General features: G+C 40.8%; 1 protein-coding gene across 1 annotated transcript in view; it reads right to left on the bottom strand.

The window, feature by feature from the left end:
* Positions 1-15,305, bottom strand: part of SCYL3 (SCY1 like pseudokinase 3) — a 169,870-nt gene that overhangs the window by 85,945 nt on the left and 68,620 nt on the right. The window contains exons 5-6 of the mRNA XM_053693282.1: positions 5,469-5,574; positions 4,083-4,160 (exon numbers count right to left, since the gene is read on the bottom strand). Coding sequence (XP_053549257.1) covers positions 4,083-4,160; positions 5,469-5,574 — 184 coding nt within the window. The remainder of the gene's footprint in view (positions 1-4,082; positions 4,161-5,468; positions 5,575-15,305) is intronic.

Here is a 15,305-nt window from a genome sequence, read left to right on the forward strand (position 1 = left end):
CATAATATTCATTAAACTGTGTGTATATAATACCGATTACACTGAGTGTACGTAGTACTCATACTGTGTGTACACAGTATTCATTATACTGTGAGTACATAGTACTCATTACACTGAATGAACATAATCATTCTACTGTGTGTACATAAAACTCATTACACTGCGGTGTGTACATAATACTCATTACACTGCGGTGTGTACATAATACTCATTACACTGCGGTGTGTACATAATACTCATTACACTGCGGTGTGTACATAATACTCATTACACTGCGGTGTGTACATAATACTCATTACACTGCGGTGTGTACATAATACTCATTACACTGCGGTGTGTACATAATACTCATTACACTGCGGTGTGTACATAATACTCATTACACTGCGGTGTGTACATAATACTCATTACACTGCGGTGTGTACATAATACTCATTACACTGCGGTGTGTACATAATACTCATTACACTGCGGTGTGTACATAATACTCATTACACTGCGGTGTGTACATAATACTCATTACACTGCGGTGTGTACATAATACTCATTACACTGCGGTGTGTACATAATACTCATTACACTGCGGTGTGTACATAATACTCATTACACTGCGGTGTGTACATAATACTCATTACACTGCGGTGTGTACATAATACTCATTACACTGCGGTGTGTACATAATACTCATTACACTGTGGTGTGTACATAATACTCATTACACTGTGGTGTGTACATAATACTCATTACACTGTGGTGTGTACATAATACTCATTACACTGTGGTGTGTACATAATACTCATTACACTGTGGTGTGTACATAATACTCATTACACTGTGGTGTGTACATAATACTCATTACACTGTGGTGTGTACATAATACTCATTACACTGTGGTGTGTACATAATACTCATTACACTGTGGTGTGTACATAATACTCATTACACTGTGGTGTGTACATAATACTCATTACACTGTGGTGTGTACATAATACTCATTACACTGTGGTGTGTACATAATACTCATTACACTGTGGTGTGTACATAATACTCATTACACTGTGGTGTGTACATAATACTCATTACACTGTGGTGTGTACATAATACTCATTACACTGTGGTGTGTACATAATACTCATTACACTGTGGTGTGTACATAATACTCATTACACTGTGGTGTGTACATAATACTCATTACACTGTGGTGTGTACATAATACTCATTACACTGTGGTGTGTACACAATACTCATTACACTGTGGTGTGTACATAATACTCATTACACTGTGGTGTGTACATAATACTCATTACATTGTGGTGTGTACATAATACTCATTACATTGTGGTGTGTACATAATACTCATTACATTGTGGTTTGTATATAATACTCATTACACTGTGTTGTGTATACAACCTAATACTCTGTGTGTATATAACACTCATTACACTGTGTGTACATAATACTCCTTATACTGAGTGTACATGGTACTCACTACACTGAGTACATAAAGAGAACATAACACTTAATACACTGGGTACATAACTCATTACACTGCGTTACCGTCTTATGTGTTACATAAAAGAAAAAATGTTGAGTCATAGCCAGCTTTTAGATACCCTTTGCTAAAAAAAAAGGGGGTGGTAACAAATATCAGCAGCCTGCAGATCCTCCCTCACAATCTTTATGAAAGAGATCCCTTGATCATGGATGCTGAGCGCATCTCTCTAAACTATCATAACAGCTAAAATGCACCCACCCACAATGGCAGAACAAAACTGCGCACCCAGCAACAAACAGGACCCACAATGCAAGTCCGACCAGGTACAGCCCAGTATGCGAAAATGACATAACTAGCACGATCGCAAACTGCTAGGGGGAGAAAACAAAACGACAGGCTCCAAGACCAAATAAGCCCACAGCATTTAACCCAACAAAAAGGCAAGAAGCAGAAAAATACTTCTAAGTATTAAAACTAACTGCGCCATAAACGTTCTGGTCCGGTCCCTCAGCAGTTAGTAAGGAAAAGTAATACAAATACCAATACATACTGGGCTCTATGTATAGACATATTTGTAGCAAACAGACCAGGGAAATAAAGTGGAATATTTCACTCCTTTTAGAGCCAGTCCCCACATACTACAAAACCTGGGTCTAAGAGCCTTCAATAGGCTTGAAACGTTGTATGTTTGTTTCTAAAGGACCCCATGTGGAAATAAAGGTTCTTTTAAAGAATTTTGGAGGCTGGAATATTTTTTGCTTTTGCGTTTCAGCTGCAGGACAGATGCTGCTCCTTAGGTGTGGCAGGTACTTCCCTCCCTTTAATGGACCTGTAGGAAAAGAAAGAGCAGAGTAACCAACTCTGTCTTTCTACAAAAAAGGGTAGCAAAGTGTTAAAAGTAAAGCAAAGACAACCTCGACACATTTTAACTGCTAAAAGCCACCACTATTCTTACTAAAGAGATTGACATGGACACAGCTAGACCCCAATCCTTGCTTGCAGGGAAAATACCCATAAAAGGATTAAATATCTTCAGACACCAACTTCGCACATCCTCCATTGATAGAGGCAAAGAGAATGACTGGGGATTATGGGTAAGGGAAGTTACACTTAACAACTTTGCAGGGGTGCTCTTTGCCTCCTCCTGCTGGCCAGGAGTTTAATTGGAATGACATTGTGGACTCTCCATGTCATAGGAAAGAAAAGAGCAGCCGAATAGGAAGAGGGAGAGAAAGAGCAGCCGAATAGGAAGAGGGAGAGAAAGAGCAGCCGGATCGGAAGAGGGAGAAAAAGAGCAGCCGGATCGGAAGAGGGAGAAAAAGAGCAGCCGGATCGGAAGAGGGAGAAAAAGAGCAGCCGGATCGGAAGAGGGAGAAAAAGAGCAGCCGGATCGGAAGAGGGAGAAAAAGAGCAGCCGGATCGGAAGAGGGAGAAAAAGAGCAGCCGGATCGGAAGAGGGAGAAAAAGAGCAGCCGGATCGGAAGAGGGAGAAAAAGAGCAGCCGGATCGGAAGAGGGAGAAAAAGAGCAGCCGGATAGGAAGAGGGAGAAAAAGAGCAGCCGGATCGGAAGAGGGAGAAAAAGAGCAGCCGGATCGGAAGAGGGAGAAAAAGAGCAGCCGGATCGGAAGAGGGAGAAAAAGAGCAGCCGGATCGGAAGAGGGAGAAAAAGAGCAGCCGGATCGGAAGAGGGAGAAAAAGAGCAGCCGGATCGGAAGAGGGAGAAAAAGAGCAGCCGGATCGGAAGAGGGAGAAAAAGAGCAGCCGGATCGGAAGTGGGAGAAAAAGAGCAGCCGGATCGGAAGTGGGAGAAAAAGAGCAGCCGGATCGGAAGTGGGAGAAAAAGAGCAGCCGGATCGGAAGAGGGAGAAAAAGAGCAGCCGGATCGGAAGTGGGAGAAAAAGAGCAGCCGGATCGGAAGAGGGAGAAAAAGAGCAGCCGGATCGGAAGAGGGAGAAAAAGAGCAGCCGGATCGGAAGAGGGAGAAAAAGAGCAGCCGGATAGGAAGAGGGAGAAAAAGAGCAGCCGGATAGGAAGAGGGAGAAAAAGAGCAGCCAGATAGAAGAGGGAGAAAAAGAGCAGCCGGATAGGAAGAGGGAGAAAAAGAGCAGCTATGTAGGAAGTGAGAGCAAAAGAGCAGCCTGGCCAGAAGCAGGAGCAAGAGAGCAGCCTGGCTAGAAGTGGGAGCAAGAGAGCAGCCTGGCAGGAAGCGGGAGCAAAAGAGCAGCCTGGCAGGAAGCGGAGCAAAAGAGCAGCCTGGCAGGAAGCAGGAGCAAAAGAGCAGCCTGGCAGGAAGTGGGAGAAAATGAACAGGCAAGGAGGTGAGAGTAACTGCTTAACAGGTAGGGAAGCAGTCTACATGCATGCTCTACATACTAGAGACACCACTTAGTTTTTAGATCACAAAGAGTGAGTAAAAGAGCAGCTAGACAAGAAGCAGAAGCAAAAAAAGAAGCCTGGCAGGAAGCAGGAGCAGAAAAAGAATATGCAAGAGGTGAGAGTCACTGCTTAACAGATAGAGAACCAGTCTACATGCATACTCTATACAATGCAGACACTGCTTTTTTAGATCACATTTCTTGAACTCACTTAAAAAATTCATTCTTTTCTTCCTCAGTTTTAACAGTTAAACTGTCCAAAAAGTTTACGACTTCCAGAAAATCATTCCTGAAAATAATGAAATGAAAGAAAACATTTAGTGTGCAAGCTCAGGGTGCAATGTCTTAAATAACAGAAGCTGTTAAAGACAACACAGTCTAACTAAAACATTATTTATACTACCGATTAGTCCATTTCTTTACACTTGAAGTAGAACTATAATAAAGACTGGTGGATATGTAACTTATTTCTTGTAGTAAGTAAAACTCTCCAGGTAAGCCTCATCTTCCAATAAACACCAAATGAGTTTATGCATACAAAAAAACCCAAGAACTAACGTTCCTTTAAGTTCTTGCTGCCGTATGTGCAGATTGTTTGAAAAGAATTGGATGAGATGTGGACCATACAAACATTATACACAAGAAGTCAAATTTAAAGGGATAGGAAAGTCAAAATTAAACTTGCATGATTCAGATAGGGAATGTAAATTTTAAGGCACTCTTGTTGAAAATGAATACGCACATATCTTACACTAGTTGGAGCTAGCTCCTGATAGGTGCCTGCACATATTTGTCTCTTGTGATTGGCTAACTAGATGTGTTAAGATAGCTGCCAGTAGTGCAATGCTGCTCCTTCTGGAAAGGATAAAAAAAAAAAAAAAAAAAGTATGAAGCAAATTTCATAATAGAAGTAAATTGGAAAGTTGTTTAAAATGGTATGCTCTATCTGAATCATGAAATAAAAAATTGGGGTTTATGTCCCTTTAATTTTGATTTTCCTATCCCTTTAAGGCAGGGGTATAACACTCAATGTATCTATGGGCCACTGGCCAAGTGTCCTGCGCTTATGGGGGCGCTTGAACTAAGTGCTATATATACACACTTGGAACTGGAAGTGACATTTGCCCAAGTAGTAGTGCATGGTGGGAGTTGTTGCCCACAACAGACATACACAGTTGTCTATATTTATCTTGTGAGTGCCAAATGAAGTGATCATTCTGGAACTGTATAACAATGTCAAAAGTGACATTTATCCAAGCAGTGCATGGTGGGAGTCTACACTGGACTCTTGTTTTTATATTTATCTTTTGAGTGCCTATATAGAACATAAACTAGTTACACCGCTAAGAACCCTAAAAAAAAATTCACAGCCCAACTTAATGGTTTACCTTAAACAAGGGAGAGCCATATGAAACTATCTTGGGGAGCCACATATGGCCTCAGGGTCATTACTTTGACACCACTGCTTTAAGAAAACTGCTAGACAGTGCTTGATTGCTCATTTTTCTTTCTTAAAGATCAATTAAAATAATATACAGTTATATAGTGACATCTGCAAAATCTTGTACATGTTTGTCAAGAGTGAGAAACAACATACCTAAAGTAGTCATGAGACAATAAAGTGGCTAAGGCTGGTCGGAGCTCTGGTTCTGGATTCAGAAGACATTCCTTAATGGTGACCTTAAACTTGGAGAGCACGTCAGCTTTAGAGAAAAACATAAAACTGATGTCACATATTATACAGCAGGTTACAGTTCATTTTGCAAGACATATAATTCAGACATACACTATATCTGGCTAAAAACCATCTGTCTTTATTTTACAAAAACAAAAACAAAAGATGAATTCAGAAAACCTAACATCTACATTACACCCCCCCCCCCGTGTCTAAGAAAGAGCACTGATTTGAACATGTTAAAAAAAAATATGCATGAAAGAGTGTAATACTAAAGCTGTAGTGTGTCTATATGTTATAACTAGGGACAGATAGCTAACTGGTTGATAAGGGGAACGCCAACTGCTCTACTGGTTGACAGCGACATGACTTGCAAGCGTAAAACAATGGCTGAGAACCAGAACATCAATCTTCTGCTCAGTGATTTTTTTATTTTTAAGCACAAACGATCTTTAAGGGACATGAAACCCAAAATGTTTCTTTTATGATTCAGACAGATCATGTTATTTTAAACAACTTTCCAATTTGCTTCTATTATCTAAATTGATTCATTCTCTTGGTATCCCAAGTTGAAAAGCATATCTAGGTAGGCTCACGAGCAGCAATGCATTACTGGGAGTAAGCTGCTTATTGGTGGCTGCACAAAAATACCTCTTTTCATTGGTTAACTAGATGTCTTTAGATAGCTTCCAGTAGTGCATAGCTGCTCCTTCAAAAAAGGATACCAAGATAATGAGGCAAATTGGAAAAAACAGAATTTATGCTTACCTGATAAATTACTTTCTCCAACGGTGTGTCCGGTCCACGGCGTCATCCTTACTTGTGGGATATTCTCTTCCCCAACAGGAAATGGCAAAGAGCCCAGCAAAGCTGGTCATATGATCCCTCCTAGGCTCCGCCTACCCCAGTCATTCGACCGACGTACAGGAGGAAATATGCATAGGAGAAACCATATGATACCGTGGTGACTGTAGTTAGAGAAAATAATTCATCAGACCTGATTAAAAAAACCAGGGCGGGCCGTGGACCGGACACACCGTTGGAGAAAGTAATTTATCAGGTAAGCATAAATTCTGTTTTCTCCAACATAGGTGTGTCCGGTCCACGGCGTCATCCTTACTTGTGGGAACCAATACCAAAGCTTTAGGACACGGATGAAGGGAGGGAGCAAATCAGGTCACCTAAATGGAAGGCACCACGGCTTGCAAAACCTTTCTCCCAAAAATAGCCTCCGAAGAAGCAAAGTATCAAATTTGTAAAATTTGGCAAAAGTGTGCAGTGAAGACCAAGTCGCTGCCTTACATATCTGGTCAACAGAAGCCTCGTTCTTGAAGGCCCATGTGGAAGCCACAGCCCTAGTGGAGTGAGCTGTGATTCTTTCAGGAGGCTGCCGTCCGGCAGTCTCATATGCCAAACGGATAATGCTTTTAAGCCAAAAAGAAAGAGAGGTAGAAGTTGCTTTTTGACCTCTCCTTTTACCAAAATAAACAACAAACAAAGAAGAAGTTTGTCTGAAATCTTTAGTGGCCTCTAAATAGAATTTTAGAGCACGGACTACGTCCAAATTGTGTAACAAACGTTCCTTCTTTGAAACTGGATTCGGGCACAAAGAAGGTACAACTATCTCCTGGTTAATATTCTTGTTGGAAACAACTTTCGGAAGAAAACCAGGCTTAGTACGCAAAACCACCTTATTTGCATGGAACACCAGATAGGGCGGAGAACACTGCAGAGCAGATAACTCAGAAACTCTTCTAGCCGAAGAAATTGCAACCAAAAACAGAACTTTCCAAGATAATAACTTAATATCTACGGAATGTAAGGGTTCAAACGGAACCCCTTGAAGAACTGAAAGAACCAGATTAAGACTCCAGGGAGGAGTCAAAGGTCTGTAAACAGGCTTGATTCTAACCAGAGCCTGAACAAACGCTTGAACGTCTGGCACAGCTGCCAGCTTTTTGTGAAGTAAAACAGATAACGCAGAAATCTGTCCCTTCAGAGAACTTGCAGATAATCCCTTCTCCAAACCCTCTTGTAGAAAGGATAAAATCCTAGGAATTTTAATCTTGTTCCATGGGAATCCTTTAGATTCACACCAATAGATATATTTTTTCCATATCTTATGGTAAATTTTTCTAGTTACAGGCTTTCTAGCCTGAATCAGAGTATCTATTACAGAATCTGAAAACCCACGCTTTGATAAAATCAAGCGTTCAATCTCCAAGCAGTCAGTTGGAGAGAGACCAGATTCGGATGCACGAATGGACCTTGAACAAGAAGGTCCTGTCTCAAAGGTAGCTTCCATGGTGGAGCCGATGACATATTCACCAGGTCTGCATACCAAGTTCTGCGTGGCCACGCAGGAGCTATCAAGATTACCGAAGCCCTCTCCTGGTTGATCCTGGCTACCAGCCTGGGAATGAGAGGAAACGGTGGGAAAACATAAGCTAGGTTGAAGGTCCAAGGTGCTACTAGTGCATCTACTAGAGTCGCCTTGGGATCCCTGGATCTGGACCCGTAACAAGGAACCTTGAAGTTCTGACGAGACGCCATCAGATCCATGTCTGGAATGCCCCATAATTGAGTTATTTGGGCAAAGATTTCCGGGTGGAGTTCCCACTCCCCGGATGGAATGTCTGACGACTCAGAAAATCCGCTTCCCAATTTTCCACCCCTGGGATGTGGATTGCAGACAAGTGGCAGGAGTGATCCTCCGCCCATTGAATTATCTTGGTCACTTCCTCCATCGCCAGGGAACTTCTTGTTCCCCCCTGATGGTTGATATATGCAACTGTCGTCATGTTGTCTGATTGAAACCTTATGAATTTGGCCTTTGCTAGATGAGGCCAAGCTTTGAGAGCATTGAATATCGCTCTTAGTTCCAGAATGTTTATCGGGAGAAGAGATTCTTCCCGAGACCATAGACCCTGAGCCTTCAGGGGTTCCCAGACCGCGCCCCAGCCCACCAGACTGGCGTCGGTCGTGACAATGACCCACTCTGGTCTGCGGAAGCTCATTCCCTGTGACAGATTGTCCGGGTTCATCCACCAACGGAGTGAATCTCTGGTCCTTTGATCTACTTGAATCGTCGGAGACAAGTCTGTATAATCCCCATTCCACTGTTTGAGCATGCACAGTTGTAATGGTCTTAGATGAATTCGTGCAAAAGGAACTATGTCCATTGCTGCAACCATCAATCCTATTACTTCCATGCACTGCGCTATGGAAGGACGAAGAACAGAATGAAGAACCTGACAAGAGCTTAGAAGTTTTGATTTTCTGACCTCTGTCAGAAAAATTCTCATTTCTAAGGAGTCTATTATTGTTCCCAAGAAGGGAACTCTTGTCGACGGGGAAAGAGAGCTCTTTTCTATGTTTACTTTCCATCCGTGAGATCTGAGAAAGGCTAGGACTATGTCCGTATGAGCCTTTGCTTTTGACAGAGACGACGCTTGAATCAGGATGTCGTCCAAGTACGGTACTACTGCAATGCCCCTCGGTCTTAGAACCGCTAGAAGGGACCCTAGTACCTTTGTGAAAATTTTCGGAGCAGTGGCTAATCCGAAAGGAAGTGCCACAAACTAGTAATGCTTTTCCAGAAAAGCGAATCTTAGGAACTGATGATGTTCCTTGTGGATAGGAATATGGAGGTACGCATCCTTTAAATCCACCGTGGTCATAAATTGACCTTCCTGGATGGTAGGAAGGATCGTTCGAATGGTTTCCATTTTGAATGATGGAACCCTGAGAAATTTGTTTAGGATCTTGAGATCTAGAATTGGTCTGAACGTTCCCTCTTTTTTGGGAACTATGAACAGGTTGGAGTAAAATCCCATCCCTTGTTCTCTTATTGGAACTGGATGAATTACTCCCATCCTTAACAGGTCTTCTACACAATGTAAGAATGCCTGTCTTTTTATTTGGTTTGAAGATAATTGAGACCTGTGGAACCTTCCCCTTGGGGGTAGTTCCTTGAATTACAGGAGATAACCTTGAGAAACTATTTCTAGTGCCCAAGGATCCTGAACATCTCTTGCCCAGGCCTGAGCAAAGAGAGAAAGTCTACCCCCCACCAGATCCGGTCCCGGATCGGGGGCCATCCCTTCATGCTGTTTTGGTAGCAGTGGCGGGCTTCTTGGCCTGCTTACCCTTGTTCCAGCCTTGCATCGGTCTCCAGGCTGGTTTGGGTTGAGAAGTATTACCCTCTTGCTTAGAGGATGTAGAAGCAGAGGCTGGTCCGTTTCTGCGAAAGGGACGAAAATTAGGCTTATTTCTAGCCTTAAAAGACCTATCCTGAGGAAGAGCGTGGCCCTTTCCTCCGGTGATGTCTGAAATAATCTCTTTCAAATCAGGACCAAACAGTGTTTTGCCCTTGAAAGGGATGTTAAGCAATTTTGTCTTGGAAGACACATCCGCTGACCAAGACTTTAGCCAGAGCGCTCTGCGCGCCACGATAGCAAACCCTGAATTTTTCGCCGCTAATCTCGCTAATTGCAAAGCGGCATCTAGAATAAAAGAGTTAGCCAATTTGAGTGCATGAACTCTGTCCATAATCTCCTCATACGAAGATTCCTTATCGAGCGACTTTTCTAGTTCTTCAAACCAGAAACACGCTGCCGTAGTGACAGGAACAATGCATGAAATTGGTTGAAGAAGGTAACCTTGCTGAACAAACATTCTTTTAAGCAAACCCTCTAATTTTTTATCCATAGGATCTTTAAAAGCACAACTATCTTCTATGGGAATAGTAGTGCGTTTGTTTAGAGTAGAGACCGCCCCCTCGACCTTAGGGACTGTCTGCCATAAGTCCTTTCTGGGGTCGACTATAGGAAATAATTTCTTAAATATAGGGGGAGGCACAAAAGGTATGCCGGGCCTTTCCCATTCCTTGTTTACTATGTCCGCCACCCGCTTGGGTATAGGAAAAACATCGGGGGGCACCGGAACCTCTAGGAACTTGTCCATCTTACATAATTTCTCTGGAATGACCAAATTGTCACAATCATCCAGAGTAGATAATACCTCCTTAAGCAGTGCGCGGAGATGTTCTAATTTAAATTTAAATGTTACAACATCAGGTTCAGCTTGTTGAGAAATTTTCCCTGAATCTGAAATTTCTCCCTCAGACAAAACCTCCCTCCTGGCCCCTTCAGATTGGTGTGAGGGTATGTCAGAAGCGTTATCATCAGCGTCCTCTTGCTCTTCAGTGTTTAAAACAGAGCAATCGCGCTTTCTTTGATAAATAGGTATTTTAGATAAAATATTTGTAATAGAATTATCCATAACAGCCGTTAATTGTTGCATAGTAATAAGTATTGGCGCACTAGATGTACTAGGGGCCTCTTGTGTGGGCAAAACTGGTGTAGACACAGAAGGGGGTGATGCAGTACCATGCTTACTCCCCTCATCTGAAGACTCATCTTGGGCACTATTATTATCTGTGGCATCATTGTCCCTACTTTGTTTGGACACCATGTCACAATTATCACATATATTTAAATGGGGAGACACATTGGCATTCATACATATAGAACATCGTTTATCTGATGGTTCAGACATGTTAAACAGGCTTAAACTTGTCAACAAAGCACAAAAAACGTTTTAAAATGAAACCGTTACTGTCACTTTAAATTTTTAAACAGAACACACTTTATTACTGAAAATGCGAAAAAGTATGAAGCAATTGTTCAAAATTCACCAAAATTTCACCACAGTGTCTTAAAGCCTTAAAAGTATTGCACACCAAATTTGGAAGCTTTAACCCTTAAAATAACGGAACCAGAGCCGTTTTTACATTTAACCCCTATACAGTCCCAGGAATCTGCTTTGCTGAGACCCAACCAAGCCCAGAGGGGAATACGATACCAAATGACGCCTTCTATAAGCTTTTTCAGTGGATCCTAGCTCCTCACACATGCATCTGCATGCCTTGCCTTCCAAAAACAACTGCGCATTAGTGGCGCGAAAATGAGGCTCTGCCTATGACTAGAGAAGGCCCCCATCTGAAAAAGGTGTCCATACAGTGCCTGCCGTTTTTTAACAACAATCCCCAAGATTATAATAACTATAAAGCGCTATAATCTGTCAAATATGCTTAGCAAGTAATCGTTTTAGCCCAGAAAAATGTCTACCAGTTTTTTAAGCCCTTATAAAGCCTTTATTCTTTTACTTAATCTAAGAAAATGGCTTACCGGTCCCCATAGGGAAAATGACAGCCTTCCAGCATTACCAAGTCGTGTTAGAAATGTGGCCATCATACCTCAGGCAGAAAAGTCTGCCAACTGCTTCCCCCAACTGAAGTTACTTCATCTCAACAGTCCTGTGTGGAAACAGCAATCGATTTTAGTAACGTCTGCTAAAATCATCTTCCTCTCACAAACAGAAATCTTCTTCTCTTTTCTGTTTCAGAGTAAATAGTACATACCAGCACTATTTTAAAATAACAAACACTTGATTGAAGAATAAAACTACATTTAAACACCAAAAAACTCTTAGCCATCTCCGTGGAGATGTTGCCTGTGCAACGGCAAAGAGAATGACTGGGGTAGGCGGAGCCTAGGAGGGATCATATGACCAGCTTTGCTGGGCTCTTTGCCATTTCCTGTTGGGGAAGAGAATATCCCACAAGTAAGGATGACGCCGTGGACCGGACACACCTATGTTGGAGAAAAAGAAGTAAATTGGAAAGTTGTTTAACACTTTCATGAATCATGAAAAATAAGAAAAATAAAAATATTGTGTTTCATGTCCCTTTCAAATGTTGTCTTTCATCATTCAGACAGAGTATACAATTTTAAACAATTTTCCAATTTACTTTTACTTGGCTACATTCTCTTAGTATCCATTGTTAAAAGGAAACCCACTGCCCTACTTGGAGCTAACTGAAAACATTGGGTGAGCCAACGACAAGATGCATGTATATGCATCCACACATCAGCAGCTAGCTCCCAGTAGTGCAGTGCTGCTACTTAGCCTACTTTGGTATCCTTTGTTGAATATCATGCCTATGAACAAAGCAAAATAGAAATACATTGAAAAGTTGTTTAAAATTGTATACTCTGACTCTGACTTAATTTTCGGTTGCTTGGTAAGAAAAAGAAAAAGTTCTCGCCTCTAATTAAACATCAATTTCAGTGAAAGGTTTGCAGATGTGTGTAATTGCTTCCCAGCGGAACACACAAAGTAAATTAATAGCCAGCACAAATAAGGTATGCAACCAAATTAGAAGAGAAAGCCTAGATTTAGTGTGGTGCTGTCTGGTGCTTGCATAAAACAAGGCTTTCACAATCCTGGGAGCCACAACTTAGAATCTTAACCCGTTTGCTACCGGGAATTTCATATAAACTTGTCCAAAGAACCAGAGTTTTAGCATTTTTGCCATCACTCCAGTTAAACAGAAATACAACTTCTTTTTTTTTAATTTACCTATGAAAACTAAAAGTTGACAACCCAAGGTATTGATCTGAGCCCATTTTGGTATATTTCATGCCACTATTTGGCCGCCAAATACGATCATATAAAAACCGTGGGTTTCTCAATGAAATTATTTGCAAAATACTGCAGTCATATGACAAATGGTTGTAAAAGCTTCTCGAGGGTCCCCTTTGTTCTGAAACAACAGACATACATGGGTTTGTCATTGTTTTTTTTGGCTATAAGAAGGCTGCTAATTGCAATTGTGCACCAAACTTTTAAATGTATGGCAGTGAAATGGTTGGTTAGTATATATATATATATTTTTTTTTTATATATACTGGATATAGTTCACCTTGCAATAATTTGATAATTATTCAAGTTTTGCAAATGGCATATAGCCAAATCAGTAATTTTCTTATATAATTGTAAACTAATATGAAAAGTTAACTAAAAATGAAATCTTCATCTGGTTTTAAATATAGAGATTGTAACAGCCAACAAGAATGGAAACTTTATGTAGAAAACCAGGATTTAAATTGAGTTTTACTAGTGAAACAAAATATCAAATCCAACCTGAATTTTTAGCCACCTTAGCTCAACCTAAGAGGGTCATATTAGATGAGTTCAGCCTATCTATAGCCTTTACTATATCCATTCAAAATGACAAGAGAAAGAATACATTCAAAGTGTAAAGTAGCTTCCAATGTACAATCTTCTTATTAAGAAAAACCAAAACAAAACTCAGCTATCAAAAATATCCTCTAGTGGAAGATATTATCGTAAAGTTTTTTATTGCAAAGGCTCTAAAACCGAAGGTAAATTCTATGGTGGCACTAAGGACCTATACATATGTTGAATGTGTTCTAACAACTTAAAAATGCTTAATAAGGTTTTTTTAGACCCAACTGACTATAGTGGCCCACAAAGCTAATCTTTTAACCTTCATGCTCTTTTTACAGAATTAAAGTCAGTTACACCAGAGGAGGGAACCAAGATTGCCACTTCTTCTGCATGTTTCTTTCAAATATTTTAGACATGGAAGAAGAGAAAACAAATGGAAGGACCGTTGTAATATTCTGAGGATAGATAGCTGACAATCTAATGAATGCAATCTGATGCTATTAAAAACTTTCCAAATTCCTGTGTTAGATTATAAAAAAAATAATAACATTTTAATGCTCCATTCCATTCTCCCAGAAAGATCTCTTGCCAACCAGGGTAGAGAGACTGAAAATGGCTTCATTCTAAAAAGGTAAAATATGATCTCAAGGAGGGAAACCATATAACAAACTCTCTAGCTTCCTAAATCAGGATCTCCCAGAAGCAAACCAATGAGATTTGGTACACTTGGATGCATTCCTTTCTGAGCTCTGAAATGTTTATGACTAGAACTCAAGTAGACCACGGTGGCCAGCCCAAAGGACAAACACAAATTACAAATAATTCCTGTGGCAAAGAAGAGAAGATTATGTGCAGCATCCACTGGGTTATACACATTTAAAATTGGCCTACTGATTATTCCTATGGTGGAATCATGCAGATTACTGTTTAAAGTGATAGCATCTTGAATATGCATTTGATCACATTTGTTCAACAAATTAATTGCTACCAAATTCAACATACATACAGTCCCAAAACTTCATAACATTAACAGCCAAATTGCCTTAGGTGGAAACAGGGTCAAACAAAGGATTTTACACCATTTGGTGGATTTAGGTTTCTGACTACCCCATGTAAAAGGGAACACATCTTCATTGGTGAATGCGTCTAGGGTAAATTCAGGTGTGCGTCTACTGGCTCTTCTATTACAAATCTGTTTGTGCATGTAATAAAATATATACATAGAAGAGTATGATCTGCCTCAGTGGTGATCAATAATGCTCTAAACAGACCTTGTAGTATAACACTGTACACAGAATTGTTGACTAAACGTGAACCAAAACAAAATTGCTTAGCACAGATCAACAAATATGTTCAAAATCGAGGAGCCTGCCCTAAATTTTAGAGCCAACAGCTTTTGCCGTCCTTATGAGATTTGATATAATATTTAGATATGGCTAAGGAAGCTTTGCAGAAGGTATTAGAAGGATTGGCATACATTGAATTTGTATTTCACAACTGCAAGGCCTAGAAAGGATGCAGCCGCATCACATTTTAGGTGCAGCTGGTGGTGGAACCAATGAGTGTCTTGGGGACCAGAGACTAATTTGAAAGCGTTAGTGGCAACCTGGTGCGTGGGTTTTTTGAGACCTGGATTATAGCTCTTTTTATCAGCACAAACTAGAGGGGGAAAAAGCTTGACACACGTAATATTTTCTGTATATAAAATCCTAGGCTCAAATT

This window comes from Bombina bombina, chromosome 10, assembly GCF_027579735.1.
Source record: "Bombina bombina isolate aBomBom1 chromosome 10, aBomBom1.pri, whole genome shotgun sequence".
Classification (NCBI taxonomy): domain Eukaryota; kingdom Metazoa; phylum Chordata; class Amphibia; order Anura; family Bombinatoridae; genus Bombina; species Bombina bombina.